Source organism: Columba livia, chromosome 6, assembly GCF_036013475.1.
Source record: "Columba livia isolate bColLiv1 breed racing homer chromosome 6, bColLiv1.pat.W.v2, whole genome shotgun sequence".
Lineage (NCBI taxonomy): Eukaryota > Metazoa > Chordata > Aves > Columbiformes > Columbidae > Columba > Columba livia.
The window spans coordinates 28,304,096-28,320,381 of record NC_088607.1 but is presented as its reverse complement, the minus strand read 5'-3'; the positions used below and the strand labels follow the sequence as shown (position 1 = coordinate 28,320,381).

Genomic DNA, 16,286 nt, shown 5'->3' with positions numbered 1-16,286 from the left:
AAAGCATTATGTCTGTCTTTTTTTTTCCTCCTTGTCTTTTGATCTAGCATTGAAATAACTTTACTGCTCAGAAACCAGTCATACTCATTTAATGGGCTGAACTTAATTCAAAACTTGGTTTCTGTAAATATGAGGCACGCGTGCACACAGTTACGTGCATGAAAACTGCTTCCTATTTCTGTAAAAACAGCTGAAAACACCCTTGGAAAGAAAGTTCTTAATTCTTCCTGTTCTTTTGTAAGTGGACAGCAGTTCTTTCCTTTCAATGCATATATGAACAGGAATGTTTTCTATTTTGTGGATTGTGCTTGCACCTGCACAGGATTTATCCTGTGAGGTGTCTCTTTGTCACTACTGTAATAATTTTGATCTAGACAAAACAGTTTTCAGTCATACCTGAAGATGAAGGATGAAATAAATGCACTAGCTGAAGCTGTTCTGTGAAAAGGATTGTCAAGCCTCATCCACCAAATTAGTTAATGAGCAGCTCCCAGGCAACACTTTTGACTTATAAGAGCACCAGGCAAAACTCAGCTAGTAGGGCGTTTTGTGATTAATTGCTTCTGTTAATGGAATCTTTTGGTCTTTTCAATGCATGTTTGTGTGTGCATCCATACTGACTTTCACTGCCCACAACAGGAGAGCAGTGTTCTCTGGTCATGAAAAAAACCCCTTAGATCTTTTGGTATAAGGGCATTGTTTTTAAGGTTTGAACATAACAAACAGTAAACTTTCACTCTCTGTCCTTGGAAAAATACCCACATTGACTGCAAGGAACAGGACTTCTGTGTTAGTTTTTCCATATTTACATACCTTTTGCTGTAAGACAGCTTTTCAATGAGAGTTCTTCATTGAACTATTCCCAGGGAAGTAGTTGAACCAGTATACCAAATTCAGTTTGCTGAAGAACGATATTCTCTATGGACACTTTTGGTTCCAGTTATGGAAGGAGCAGATTTCACTGTGTACTTGTATTGGGATGATTTCTAATTGACAGGTTTTTAATTTTTTGTTTAAGATGTTGCCATCTGCTTTCTTTCAGCCCTGGCTTCATCTCTTTTGCTTGTTAATGTCGTTTTTAGGATGCTTACCCTTCTTTTTCCACTATTTTAACCCACGAGTCTTCAACTTTTCTTTTTCGTTGTCTCTTTCCAGGGTGATACTTCAGGAGACTACAGGAAAATCCTCCTCAAGTTGTGTGGTGGAAACGACTAAATGGAACATGAAGTTTTTCTTGGAAAAGCTGCTGTTTTCGTGTTTTTGCTTTAAAGCATATTTTTGTTTTTCTCCAAAAGTAAACAAGTAATGACCTGTTTCTCCTAAAGCAATTAAAGTTTTAAAGGTAACATTGCATATATCTTCCCTTCAGTTCAAAATCAGTAGGTAATACATGCCAAAAAAAAAAAAAATCAAGCTTATGTGCTATCTGCTCAGGATTTTTTATAGTACTCTCAGCAATCCATGAACAACAGGTCATTATTTCCTTTCTGCTCATATTATGCTGAAATAATATGTTTGTTTTATGTAAGAAAAATCACAGTTGTATGATTTAAGGTTTTGTTTTGTATAAAAGTTACATGTCATTTTCATGCAAATTTTCTGTATGTTGCATGTGGAGTTGGTTTCATGCCAGCCTGCTCCCCGATACGTGGAGTGAACAGCCTTGAGTTTTCGTTCCTAGTTAAGACTGTTTTGACAAAGCTTTGTCAAGTTGTGTTTTCTTTCCTTGATTGTTTTTAAGGAAGATGTGTTCCACATTTCACTCTCACTAGGGCAACTGTCACAAAGCAGCAGTAACGCTGACAGTAGTGAAGATTCTGTAGTTAATGTTTTAAGGTTTTGGATTGTGCCTTAAATTTATCTATGTAAGAAGAGATTATGAAATTAAACCTGTTTATCTTCTAACTCTTTGCAGACTATGCTTTTTTGGTGTTCATGATGATGTACATGTGAGTGATGACTTAATTTTATGTAACTTAGTTTTTCCATATAAATTCTCTGCTTGAATCCACAGAATTATTCAGAAGTGGTTGTGTTGACAAGAGTTTGGGACTTGTGTGCTGTTGATGAGCAACTGGCTGTACATGATACGTGTAGTCTGTAGTTATTGCTCAGTATTTTCATTTTGCATGTTGCAATTTCTCTGACTCTTGGAACTCTGCTAGCTATCCATGCTAGCATGGATAACATCTCTTCAGCTTGTCATTCTCAAAGTAGAAATATATAAAGAAACAAAGAAGAAGTACAAGGGAGGAAGATGTTTGGAACTAGGTGAGTGAAAAGAGACTGCTTGTTAATCAAGAGTGTGCAAACTCCTGTTATTTTACACACACAGTCTGCATTCTGTAAAGGTTGGACAGGGCCTTTTTCCTAGAAGAAGCTGGGTTGCTGCTTGTTATGGAAAAAAAATTGGGGGTGTCAAGGGGGTGGATGCTGGAATTAATTCTGGATTGCATTGTCACTATGGCAAGGGAGAGGAAATAAAGATACCAAAATAATGTGGGTGTGCATCCAAATGACGAATGTGACTAGTCCCAGTTCTGACTAGGTCGTGCAGACAGGACTCCCGTTTCAGTCAATGGCAGCAATGACTGTGTCCAAAGCCAGACTACTCCCTACACTCATTTTTGTTTAAAATCTAAGCATATCTTCAGAGGAAATTGCAACTGAAAGTCTATCTTCATTGAATTGCACCAATACCAAGTGTTCAGTTCTTCACCAGGGAAGGAGTAAGCTTTTGAGTTAAGTTTGTTAAGCTGTGCTTTAGTCTCGGATGCCACCAGATCTTATTTTCTTACTGAGAGTTCTGTATTTGAAATGCACTTTTGATTAAGTAGAAAGATGTAAAGTATAAAGCTTTGATATAGTGTCTAAAAGCAAATACATTTTTATTATAAAGCACAGGAACACGAAAAGCAAACTACATCTGAGGATTGTTTATCCCCGCTCAAATTCTGGAAACAGACGCTTATTAAATGAGCAAAAGTGCAACTGTTTGTGACAACTAAACTGTTACATTCAGCTGTCTTCTGTCTTTGCAGTGCTCAGCTGGTATCTGTATAGAGAAGAGTTGATGTAATTATTTTTGGCTGCAAGATCAGGATCAATTTTTGTAGATAAACATAATTTAAAACTTGAGTCCTGCTACTTTAAAGTGGGTAATTGTCACTTTGATTCACCAAATCACAGAAGGAAGGTCCTTGAACTCCACAGTACTTGAGCCACTTGGCAGTTGTTGCAAGCTCCATCTGAAGAGTACTTACTGTAGATGTGCTGCAAATATGCTGAGGTTGACTTAGGATTTCCATTTTAAATTCACTTTAACACTTTGCTAGAACACTTTTTAAAGTGAATTGTCATTGCAGGGCAGTAACTTAATTGTTACCTATTAACTGCCCCTCACAGAAAGCTGGTAATTTTAGTGAATGACAAAGTTGGTGAGGACATAGCAGTCATGGTGACCAGATCCATACAGCCAACTACAAGAACTTAAGAGCAACATAAGCTCTTCTGCTGTCTGCTTTGAGCCCACCTTCTATGATGTAAGCGCACTAGATACGCACGTATGTGTGTAAATTAACAAAAAAAACCCAGCACTGGCAAAACTCTCTTCATAAATATGTCTGTGGATGCTCGTACCTTTCCACAAGAGGTTTGTTTTCCACCAGGAGTGTCTCTCACTTTGTTAAATGCACTATAGATATTTGGGCAGAGGATGAAGAGGACTGAGCATTCTAAGAAGATGTGCAGAATGGGTAGTGTCATCCAAATGATTTCTATCGTGGTTTAATTTATTCCAAAAACATTTATCCAGGAACAAGTTTTGTGTTGAGGGGCTTGTGAGTCAAAATTGGATTTAAAAGATCAAAATACTTCCAATAACTTTTGTATTTTGTAGACCTCCTTTGTTTCATCTGTCACATGAGAAACAAAAGAATCACAGGATCTTAAAACTGAAAGAGACCTCAAGATACTTAGTCCATCCTGCTGTTCTAAGGTGTGATGCTTGTTTAACATTTCTGGTGCTGGGGAAACTAAGTCATATAATTTCAGTGGTTCACTGTCCTTTTAAGAAAACTTTATGTTGTGTTTTGCTTGGCTCTTTCTTGCTGCATTATTTCTTGTTCTATTCAGTTTGCAATGAGGAAGAAATCACAACTTTAATCTTTGCGGCAGCCTTACTCGTTCTGGTGGGTGACATTGATACTCTCCAGACTAAACATCCTCAGTATAACGATCTTTATAGCTCATGTATCTAGCTCCTTGGATGGAATTTTGTTTTTTGGTGATGTTTTTCTCTTTTCTGCAACATGCCTCCCCTCTCTTTAGTGGTTGTTGAAACCTGGTTTTCAAAACTGGACCTGGTGTTTCAGCTAAGGCCTTATCTGCACTGAATGGAATGAAGGAATTACTTCACATCTGGAGAAGGGAAAATATGGCGTATTTGGTAATAACATATGTAACACTGTTTTCAGTGTAGGTTCTATCCCACTAGATACTTACCATCAAAAATGTCCATAACTGGGGTTTCTGGTGCGATGGGGATATTTGATGTTGTCTCATTGATGATGTTGAGGAGTGACTTGACTTCTGATTCTAGGTGCTCCACTGTCTTTATTACCTTCTAATGAAAATAAGGGAGAGAAATGGAAAAAGGGAGTAGTCAGAGGGTAAGTGTAAGTCTGACGTCCTGTAATGCTAACAGCTGATTCAATTTGTAGTGTGTGTGTTGCAGATTTAAATGTTTCTTGTGTTGTGCTGGCCTCTAGTGGCATGAAGTATTAAAACTTTTTTCGCAAGACTGAAATTACAGCACCTCTGTATAAAGAATCGCCCATAATTTGAATTCTTGGAGACAGCTTTGCACTTATTTGTTTTCAGTTCTCTCTCATCTCTGAGCCAAGAAAAGAATCTGCATGGAAGATGAGAGGAGCTGATGGGGTGGAAAGAAGGGGGCTGGAACCAGAGCAGGAGAGAGGTAATGTTGCTGTTTGAGAACCAAGAGCATGCAGTCCGGCAGCTGCCTAGCTGGAAACGCTTAGCATGTACACGTATCTTGTGAGTGCTTAAGACACAATGGGAAAAATACAAAAACTTTGCAGCTTTTCTTAGAATCCCAGTCATAGTGTTCATTTAGCTCTGGAATGTCTGCAGGAGTGAGCAGAAACTCCTCCGTCAGTCTTGGGGTCACCTGCAGAATTCACATCCAGCCTTGAGCAGATGTGGAAGTTTACAAGCATCAGTTCTGAGATTGTTATATTAAAGGCATACTTATAAGTAGTTTAGAAAAGGCTGATAAGTAATGTTCAGTGATTAGTTAATCAGTTGTTTGGAATTCATTGAAATTAAATGTTTCTGGGAATAATGGCTTTATGCGTAGTTACAAACCATGAGATCTGAAAAAAAAAAATAGACCTTAAACAGAATAATATGAAGAAGGGACAGTGTCTAGAAACAGCACCATTCTTTCTTTTCGTTGGTCAAAAGGGTGGGGCAGAGGTCTGGGAAGCTCCAGGAACCAGCACAATAGCTCTTACCTCTTCAATAACATCTAAGCGTTCGTGGATTGTATCATGTTCATGACACCAACTTCCTCTTCCCAAGCTTCCAGGTAACACACTGACAGGGTCTGCAGCAGCTGGAAAAACAGCCACGGTTAATTAGCAGGAGCTTTTTAATACCTTTCTGACTTCTGAAGTGGTATTTTGCATGCTAAACAGCATTGTTCATGAAACCAAATGAGGAGTCCCAGGTAGAAACTGAACCTCTCTCCCAATAACTACAGCTCTACCCCAGTGCTGTGTATGTGTCCTTGCCTGTGCACATTGTCAGGGTTGGTTGGAACAAACTGTTTTTTCTTGCCAGGGGTATTTTTCTTTTGTTTTGTTTATGTGTGTTTTTTCTACCTGTGTAGCGTAAATTTATGGACTGTAACTCCTTCTGCACAAGTATCAAACTTAAGCGTTGCCTTACAGATCCATTCCTCCTATACTTTCTTCAGAAGCAGCTGTTAACAGTAAAGCTTTGAAGAACAGCTAAGTTTGTCCACTTGTGTCCCAAATTGATACAAGCTGGTGATTCCGCTGTGCCAGAAACTCGTCCATAACAGTCTGATTTTGCAGTGGAAAGGGAATAATAGTGTGTAGAGCTGATGCTGTTTGCTGACCAAATAACTTATAAATGTTATTATATACTAAGTCACTTATTCCTGTCAGATATCTGTATTTACCTCTCGGTACTCATGAACTCTTGCTCTTTGAGTATTTGATTCTGCTGGCATGACTCCATGAAAGGTCAGTACCTCCTGGTGTCCATGCTTTAGTGGAGCCCATTCCCTTCTCATAACTTTCGTGCAACATTCAGTAACATTTAAATATTAATATGTGTGCATAGAACTGCAGTGGAGTATTTTAAACACCACTAAAATGACAACATATCTTGTTCCATTTTGGTGAACTGAGGTCTCCTTGTTTGAGGCCTGGAGAAGTTATAATAGTGAGAAACCAACGGCAACTCATTCTGTTGCCGTTTGATTGTAAGAAAGAAGAAACTGAGCTTGTGTTGTAACAAAGAGTAAGAAACATAAGAAGAGCAACTAGTTGTGTCCTCAGTTGTGCACATGAGCAGTGATTTAGAACTCCTGCGATGCTTCATTGCAACTCTGTGCCAGGATTCCTGGAGTGTTGGTATCAGATGGCGGCAAACACGTGTCGGTAAGGATTGCAGCCCTTGCGGTTTGATGGGTTGAGATGTACTCTGACTTGGAATGGTAGCCTTGAAATTGGAGGGCGGGAAGGAGGAGAAGAGTAACACTTAATCTGAGGCACTAGGTGTGGCATAATTTAGAAATTGTTTTGGCAGAGTTTAAGAGATAATTTCTTAGTTATTTGTAATGAGATTTTGATTTGGGTTTTTTGGTGTGTTGACCAGGAGGTGGTGCTGTTAGGACAGAATCCAAAAGAACTATTCTATCTGTTTACAGAAGACTGCTGAAATATGGCAGGTACTTAAACACTAGCTGCTGTGCAGTTGCCCTTTTTTTCCCCTTTTGTTGCTGCTGTTGGTGTTTTGGGAGTGTCATTAACTTGTAACTTAGTGGCCAATTGAACCATGCTACTTCTCAACATTTTTGCTTATGTACGTGTTTATTCCATTCTGGCTTGAACAATATGTAGATACTGAAATCCTGTGTCAGAAATGGAGGTTACAATGCAGTGGACAGTCTTTCTCTACAAACCATGTCTTTCTGAATAATAGGATAACAGCAAGGTAAGCTTCATTTTACTGTGAGGGATTAATAAAATTTCCACTTTTCCAATATTCCCATCCCTAGCTCTCAGCATTAAGCTTGATGGCCTGATTCAGCTCTATGCTGAACTTCTGCCCATCATGTTGGAGAATGGACCAAGGGGAAGCAGAAGGCATGGTGATGAAGTAACTGTAGATAGGTTGTTGACTGCTGAGAGCATTCCCAGATCTAACTACAAATGAACTGTGAAAAAGAGGTAGCAGAAATCATTAGGTGGACTAAGAGTGAATGGGAAAATTTAAGAATCCCTCAGGAGGTTATTTTTTCTCTGTATTAACTTAGTTGTAGGTGGCTGGATCACAAGGTTGGATGGAAAGTCTGGATGAAGGCTAGGCCAGCACCAGTTGCATGTGGTTGTTGAAGGAGCCTTTGGCCAGCTGTAAGTTACATGCCAGGCTTCTTTAGTTTTGTCTGTTCCCTAGAAATGGAAAATGCAAGAGAGTTAATGTTGGCTAGTTAACTAATGTTAGCTTTGGCCACTTCTTTTTCTCTGACCATACATCTTGCATCGTTCTGGTCCACTAAAGAAATCCCAGAGCTCTCCTTTAGGAGAAGTAGCTGTCTGTCCTGCCTGAATTGGATTCTGACCCGGAGACCCCTAACGGCATGGTGGGCATGCCTGTTGGCACTGTGCAGGGGCTCCTTTCACCTTTTTCCTGCTACAAGACCTTAAATCCTCAAAGTGACTCTTTGAAGCAGAAATTATATAAGGTCTTACCCCAAATGCCACTTTAATAATTCCTTTGGTTTAGCCCTTTGGTGCGAAAGAGGTTTTTGTTCACCACAAACCTCAGCATCAGGCTGACTGCTGCTCCAGGCACGTGTATGTAGATGGCGAGGTCAGATATGATGGATGAGTGTTGTTTGTTCAAAGAGGGGTGTGCTGGGGTAGGTATGTGTAGCCAAGTTGTTGCATCTCACTGTAAGGTTAGCAAAACACTGCACAGCTTTGTGCATGTGTGCACGTCTAGAGAACTGGGTGAAGGGGTTGCTGTGAAGTGCAGGACTTAGCAATGCTTGGTTCCTTGAGGTGGTTGTTTCCTCTCTTCTGGCATGGACAGAGAGCACTTTCTGGCACTCAGAGCACATTGCTGCCTTATAAACTGTAATGGGTGAAGGAGGAAGTGTCTTGTCCAAGTTTGATAGGGCTGTAAGATGTTACCCAGAATCACACGTCTAGTGCAGTGTCTAAAAAAAAAAAAAATCTGACAAATGGTCCAAGCCTAAGTGTCTCATGAAGCATCTGATAGCTGTTGTTAGCGAGCGGTAAAAGTGAGCAGAAATTAAGGTGTGTGTAGCTCCCAGAGCTCGCAGAATGGAGTGGGTGAGGGCTGACCCAGCAGAAGGCCTCTCAGCCAGGGCCCACGTGTCTGTCTCTGGTCAACAACTTCCACGCCGGGGCAGAGCTGCTCTAGCGATTGCCCCTTCCCCACCATGCCATGACAGGTACTTCAGGTGGGCGGCTGCTGCTGCTGCCTGGGCAGCCTTTGCTTTGATCACTGTAGTTTTCTTCTGTTTTCTCACCCTTGGCTTGAGGCTTTGGCTGCTAAAAACCCTGATTGTTACTTTGTTGTCTGTCTTTAGCTCTTAACCCACAGGCTTAAACTCTGGGGTGAACTGTTCATAGGACATATCCAGTCCCTTGTAAATGTGGCACGTATCTGGGTCACTATGGTCAGGCAATTCAGCTGCAGCAGTAATTTCTATGTGCTCAAAGAGAGTCACGTGTTGCTTATGAGTACTTCTCTGTATTGTAGTTGGTGAAAGAAAATGACACAGTCCACCCTTGGCAATAACCTTCTCCAGCAGCATCTCTACCACACATAATAATGGCAGTCACCATGTAAAGGGAGTGAAGAACGGAAGGCTGCAAGCTGTGTAAGCAAAAGACTAATGTCCTTCTAGGATACTTCCATGTACTTGCTCTCTTGTTGCTAAAGAAATATTTTTTTAAATGTAAATGAGAATTTTTACTTGCCTATGTGTCAAAGCACATGCGTAAATACAGAAAATTTTGATAGGAAATTGTAAAGCTAACAGACTTTAAAAGTAAACTGTTCTTTGTATGCTGTATAAATTACATACTTAAAATGTGTGGGTATTTGCAACCTCTGACGCTTAATCAAGTGTGTAGGAGGTATATTTCAATGTCTTGAAGATCTCATTTGAAACTTAGTAGATTACTTCAGGCAGGTATTTTGTTGTAATGTTACCTTTCAGTTCATTTCCCATCTGCAAGTTCCCACCTGATGCTTCTTGCAAGTGAAATGCTTAGTTCAGTTCTTGAAGTCCATTCTATTTGTTACATGGGTGGTTATTTTCCATCAAGAATCAGAACTCACTTGTTCAAGAGGAGAAAATGGCCTGTTCCTTTTTTCCTTTGATCCCTTTATGCTATATTGGTGGTGCCCATAAAGCTGGGTAGTTCTAACCTCCTGATGCTGTGATACAGTCAGACATCAGCAAACAGAGCAGGAAAATGGAGAATCTCTGAGCTGATTGCTAATAAGGGTATTTTTTAATTGAAGAATATGCTTGTTGTTTGGAAGAAGTGGCACAATGAAGAAGTAAAGATCTGTGTATCGTGCTCAGCCTAACTGTAGCAGGGGACAGAAAAAGCAATGAAATAAGATTTAAAATAACCTTAGTGAACAGGTTAAGAGCAAAGGCCTTAGTTTTAGAATATCTCTGTTAAGCTCCTCTGCCTCCTGTACATTTGATATATTCCCTAGCCTCCCAAGATGTTGCTTCTACACACTCCCAGGTGAAGTCCCCTTCTAGGACCATCAGGGTTCTGTCTATCCAGATGCTTTTAAATGGCTCATTTTGATTGTCCAACTAGTTGCTAATGTTAAACATCAGCATAAGCCTGAACAACTGTCTCTTCACTGTCATTTGCTGCTGTAACTGACAGAACTGAAGTACGCAGTTACACAGATCTGGTAGGCCATTATAAGCATCCTTCCTAAAGATGCATTGCTGGTCAAACTGAGGTTATAGGCTTGATACAGAAATTACTGGGTTGGGGTCTTTGGTCGGTGTTGTGGGGAAGGTCAAGCTCATTGACTGTAATGTTCTCTGTTGGTATTAAACTCTATAAAATTCCTTTTGTATCACTCATGTGGTTTTGAAAGTTAAATGAGAGTTCATGTTGTGATCAGTAGGGCGGGAGGGGTAAAACAAAGCAAGCCACAAGCCAAATGAGAGACAAGTGAGATGGAAACAGGAACCAGATGGCAACTAAGGAAGGCTGAAATAATGAGATAGAACAAGGGGAGTAAAAGAGAACATGTATAACTCTTCAAGAAAACATACTGTGCTGTGTGTTTTTGTTTGCACTGCCTTAGGTTTAGCAGTATCATTTTATTCCTGGAACATATAGCATAACATGACCAGATAGCTTTTAATGAGAAAAATAAAGGGAGTAGTAATGGATTTATGTTCCAATAGGAAAAAGGTCATGAACTTGATACTCAAGTTTCAATGGTGAACCCCCTAACCAGTTTTGGAAGAATGCAACAGACCTCTGAAGGGATTTTCTTATCCTTGCTTAAATTATTCTTTGTCTAAATAAAAGCGTTGGACTCCACTTTAACCTACATATATAATTTTGAAGTGCTAGCTCAAGAAATTACATGACTTACAAAAGGGGTTGGTGAAGTTAATTTGCAGCTGAATACAGGAAAGGTTCAACCGCTTTGAAACTGAACTGATACTAATACTATCAGTATTAGTGCTTTCAGACCTAAGACCATGTTAAGCCAAGACTCTTAGTCATATTTAATTTTGGGGACTGTTCTTAAAGACATCAAAATTAGTTTCCAGTTATGTCAACCATTAGTTATTTTGGCATCCTGAGATGTGGAAGTACTGGACAAACTTTCTGTACCATTACAAGTTTCATTATCACCAGTGTGCCCAAATTAATTTTAAGATGTATTATATATTACTCAATCAATATTAAATGTTATTCTTAGTATGCCAAAGATATATGATTTTGATGGAATGTGTTGTATTGGAAATGGTTTTTAACACACAGATTGTCTTCCAAGTCTTACCTATTCAGGAGCATGTCTTTAACTAGACATAGAGCATCTTCCAAGCTGTACTCTGTAAAACACTGCCTAATGCTTAACTGGGACTTAGGCAACTCTGAAAGTTTAAAGTTTCTAGTTGCTTAAAGATAAGAGAATTCTTGCCTTTAGTGATTGCAACAAAGGCTGCAGGAATTGTAATAAATATTAAAATTTCTTAGCTTCTTATGTACTGTCATAAAGTTTACAATGGAGGAAACTGCAGGGGTTTGCTTATATATAAATGCATATATAAAAACATATACAAATGTAAGTATATTTATGTACACACCATTATTAGGCTGTAGCTTTTATGGCAGAACAACATCGCAAATTCCACACAGGGCAAATGTGGACTATCCGAAGTGAGAGATGGAAGGTAGACAAAGAATTGACAGTAGAAAGCTCTACTGGAATCTGGAGGGCAGGGGAGGATTGTATGGTTGTTTTTTTTCCTTTTGTTTGTGGTTTTGTTTTGTTTTTTAATCATGTCAAGAAGGTACATTGGAAGTTTCTTATGCCTGATTAAGGATTACTCTGTAATCTATACATCACTTCAACTGCTACCTGAATGCCAAGTCTTGGAAAGATTTCAAAGATGGAACAAAATCCAAGGGATTCCTCTGGCATCCAAGATTCCCCACAAGCCTGCGGGTTAAGAGCTAAAGCCTCTGATAATAATGGAAACATCCTGAAATAAGTTTTCTTCATGAAATTATTTTTAATATGAATTTTAGAAGCTAAATAACCGTATCAGAAAGTCAAGTTCCAAACTTACAGACCTAGTTCATGCTCTGTTTATCAAGATGTAGAATATGCTGCTATGAATACTATTTCAGATCCAAAATCAGTTAAGTTTGAAGTTATTTTAATACTTTTTTCTTCTGAAAGAGAAGAACCAAAGAGGAAACCTCACGGATTGTGTGAGGTATTGCATTAGTGAAGGTGGGCCAGAGTGTTAGCCTGTCAGTTCTCACTTCTCTAACTCATCTGTCCCATCAACCTACATGTGAGATGCCTCGTTATGATGTGTTCTGGCCCTCACTTATGCTTGTGAAGTCAGAAATGAGACTTGATAGGAATTGTTCCTGACTGAGATGGCTGCCGTGTATTTCTGTGTAAAACTGCTTTGTTTGGAGGAAGGTTTTGCTATCATGATCCATGTCACTCTCACTTCACAAGGGAGCTTCAGCTCTCGCTTACCCAGCAGTGGATCCTGAGAAGGAATGCACAAGGCCAGGGACAGGTCGTGCTGCCCGTGGGCTCTTTTCACGCACAGCTAAATCTGGGGCCCCTGCCATGGGTGTCTGCCAGAAGCAAAGTTACTGCTTGAAAAAACACTTTGCTGCTGTGGTACCATATTTGTGATTGTAAGAAGCACTAAAGTTTTGTGTATTTTCATTCAAAGGAAGGAGGATAACAGTGTTCCTGTGACAGAGTCGTTGGCTTGGAATGTGTTTCCAGCATGCTGGTGATCTGAACAAGCAGCCAGGGAATGTTCTCTTCTGCTTGCTGATGCAGTGGGAAACGACTACAGGGAATCACGCTTGTAAGAGACACGAGCTATGTAATTTGCAGGTAAGTTACTCTAATTCATATACACATATATATACATACACATAATTATGTATGTACATATGTATGCACACTTACATTCATACATTCTAGATCCCAGCATTCATGGCCAAGACTCACAACTGCTTCAACCAGAGCAGATCAGCTGGATATATACATACAGCTGCATCCTGCAGATGAACAGCAGGAATCCTATATTTCTAGATCCCAGACTTCTTTTTAGTTTAGTATTAACCTTTGCTTCACACTTGGAGATTACAGAGTCCACAAAACTTAATACATGTCCTTTAACTAAGTTTAATAGAACATAGGGGTTTACAGATATATAAATCTGTGAAACAGCTCACTTTTATGCAGAACCCTTGTCTTTAGATGCCTCATGGTATTAAGAAACACGTCTACATCTGGGTGCACTTTATTGTGACAAACTTTTTCTCCTTCCTTATTGAAGCTCAGACATGACTGTTTGTAAAGACTGTAATCCTTGGATTGGAAACTATAATGCTGGTAGGTTTCTATAAGGACAGAAAATACCTCTGACATGTGGTATAGGTTAAAACCACTACTGGTTTATTAGTAGAGAAATATGAGTCCAACTCTGGCTTTTACTGTGGATTTAGTTCTACAGTGCAGTAGTTTAATCTCCGGGAGGCAAAACTCTGTTCTGTGAGAATGCAGGTGGTCAGTTCTGGGAGAAAGTAGAGCTGTTCTGAATGGGTTTTTCCTCTCCAGTTTCTGGGCAATAGTCTAACTGCAACTGCTGAGTACCTCCTTTATAACAGCCCTTTTCACTCCAAAACCTTATAGGTCTTCACAGCTTGACATGGCATGTGGATGTCAGAGGATCCAAAATGTTCTGAGAAGTTGTAATATGTTAGTTGAAGGAAGAAAAAACATTGTCAGTTTTCTTTTGCTTATAGTTAAAACCAGGTGAAACTTCCCCTGTTTAAAAACAAATCATGCCACTATGTGGAGTATTGAGCAGCAATGCTTGGTGTGGAGCTCTCCTGCTGATCTCTCCCTCATCACCGGCTCAGGATTTGGCTTGCTTAGCTATGTGGAGCATGTTGGCAGGGCTGGCCTGCTTGTCTGGTCCTTGTTTACCTGAGGACTGCAGGTCACCTCTCTGCCATGCATAAACATGCAGCAAAGGCTTTGCTGTTGTGGTGAAGCACTCCTCAGAATTATTTGCCTGGAGGTTTTTGTAAGAATGGAGACATGTTTAAATGGGGTAGGTGTTAGATGCTCCAGTGCCCCAGGGCTACATTGTGTGCAGCGTTAGAGCACCCCACAAACTAGCCCAACTACAACAGTAAAAACTAGTAACTGCAGTCATTTGGCAAGAGCACGCAATTGCATCCAGAAGGGCTCCTGCACCAGCCTCGCCTCCTGGGCTGCTTGGCTATGAGATTGTTCGAGTTAATGACTGAATTAAAACACAAGTCCTACTTTGGCTAACCCTGAACCATTTTTAAGAGGAACCCATGGGGGCCGGAGGGGATAATCTGTAATGAAATCAAATGTTAGAGTCCTAAACTAAAGAGGCAGCAAAGGGTAAGTGAGTCTGATCTCTTTAAGCCGGTCAGACAGCCGAGGTGCTCCCTGGCTGGGATGGACACAAGTTTTTCCATCTCACGTGAAGTACCCCATGGAGACAGTGGAAATGATTCCTTGATTGAGTGCCACCACCTGGCATGATGCTGGGTACTAGTCTCCATTGCAGTTATTATTTGAGCATTATTCTATTTGACCGGATTTTATCTGGTGCTAATGATTTCGGCTTAAATGACACCATACTTTGTGGGGAACAAACAAAGACATACTTCTAGCTTTTTTTTTTTTTTTTTTTTTTTTTTCTCTGAATGTCACCGTTCTTTTGCAAAGCTCACAAAAGGATATTGAGTACTTGTGGAGTGAAAACAAGTTAGAGTGCCCTTGTTGGGGTATTGATATTTCAGTTCATCACTGTTAAACATTACAAAGTCAGTTGTGCGGGAGGGAGACAGGGCAAGGAAGAGTGACTAAGACTTGGGGGCAGAAGGGACTAAGCTTTTCCGGAAATGTTTTCATTGTAATGGAAACTTAGTACTTTGCCATGAAATACAAACATTGTGTGTTATCATGAAGCAACAGCAGAGTGAAAATAAAGTGGGGCCTCATCTGGCAGAAAACATGTAATACAAACGGGGTAGGAAGCCAGGTTTGTGGTTACGTGGGGACTACAAACCCTTGAACTAGCCAAACTGAATAGCTCTCAGTCACACTGTCAACTACAACATGATTACAAGTTACTCTAGCACTAATCTGCTGTTAATGACAGTAAAATTCAGATTTCAGCTTACAGATACTGTGTGTTTATACTTTGTACTCCCAAGGCATTTAGAGAAGATGTTACATACCTCGAAATCTCAGGAGTAAGTAAACCAAAGCAGAAGAGGAAAAAATACAGTGCTGTTACAAGCAGATCTCAAAAGATGAGTTTGAATAAAGGAAAATTTTATTCACCTTAAACTTTTATGTCATTTCTGAATATATTAGTGTGTATGTTATTAAAGCTGCCAGAACAGTAATGATGGAAATGCAGGGTACTGGCACTTGAATGCAGTTCTAAATTTCTGAAAAATACGATGACAGCATCTCTCTTGAGAAGTGAAAAATCTTTACTGAAGAAATATGCCTCCAGGACAGACTTAAAAAGCACAAAAATTGAGGGTTTTGTATTAAAAACTATATTGCCACAGAATTTTGATACATACCTGTGTCACCTTCATATAAAACCCATAACGTAGCCAATTCTTTACCTCCTCTTCCCACCCCATGCAAAAGCTCCAGTTTCTGCTTTGCAAGCTTGGAATCACTTACCTAGAAGATCTCGCTCCTGCAGGACTAAAATAAAAGCCAGCACCCAAAGGCAAAGCATGGTCTCAGCCTCTCCAAGCTCTGCTGTAGTCCTGGTGCAGAGCCCCGCAGCCTCCCTCCCAGCTTCGCACTGACTCCTCCGTCCAGCCGTTTGCACTGAGGTTTAGCCAGAGTTAGGAGGAAATATGCCCAGGCTGAGCCAAGATTCTCAAGCTGTTCTCTTCTGCTTCCCTCCTTTTAAAAAACACCCTTCCAGCTCCACGCAAAGTCCAGTTACCCAGGCAAGCTGGCCGTGGTCCAAGCTCCCCAAAGTATTTTTTACCCTGTATTTATTTATGCAGTCTACTACTGGAATGTGCTGAAGAGTTATGAATCCTGTAAATATGGCAAGTGGGGCAAGAAAAGGAAGGGAGAGGGGAGGAGGAAGGAGTGCTGGATGTTTCTTTCCCTCTAGGGTTTCATCTAGGGCG

At 40.1% G+C, this 16,286-nt stretch overlaps 2 protein-coding genes across 10 annotated transcripts in view; one reads left to right on the top strand and one right to left on the bottom strand.

Annotated features, from left to right (window-relative positions):
• The window catches only part of ANXA11 (annexin A11), a 78,363-nt gene extending 76,458 nt beyond the window's left edge, over positions 1–1,905 (top strand). For all 8 annotated transcript variants that reach the window (XM_065067734.1, XM_065067733.1, XM_065067736.1 and 5 more), the window contains one exon: positions 1,156–1,905. In XM_065067734.1, the coding sequence (XP_064923806.1) occupies positions 1,156–1,215 (60 nt within the window). In that variant the 3' untranslated portion in view covers positions 1,216–1,905. The remainder of the gene's footprint in view (positions 1–1,155) is intronic.
• Positions 1,906–2,864: 959 nt separating this feature from the next.
• On the bottom strand, positions 2,865–16,202 carry PLAC9 (placenta associated 9). 2 transcript variants are annotated; one of them, XM_005511251.3, is made up of 4 exons: positions 15,820–16,194; positions 5,538–5,638; positions 4,504–4,624; positions 2,865–3,055 (listed from the first exon to the last, which is right to left on the bottom strand). In XM_005511251.3, exons 1-4 carry the CDS (start codon positions 15,875–15,877, stop codon positions 3,045–3,047), a joined length of 291 nt encoding a protein of 96 aa, XP_005511308.1. In that variant the 5' UTR covers positions 15,878–16,194; the 3' UTR covers positions 2,865–3,044. The 2 variants fall into 2 exon arrangements, with proteins under 2 accessions (XP_005511308.1, XP_064923814.1); XM_065067742.1 differs by lacking the exon at positions 2,865–3,055 and adding an exon at positions 3,077–3,914 and having other exon boundaries at positions 15,820–16,202.
• Positions 16,203–16,286: the final 84 nt, after the last annotated feature.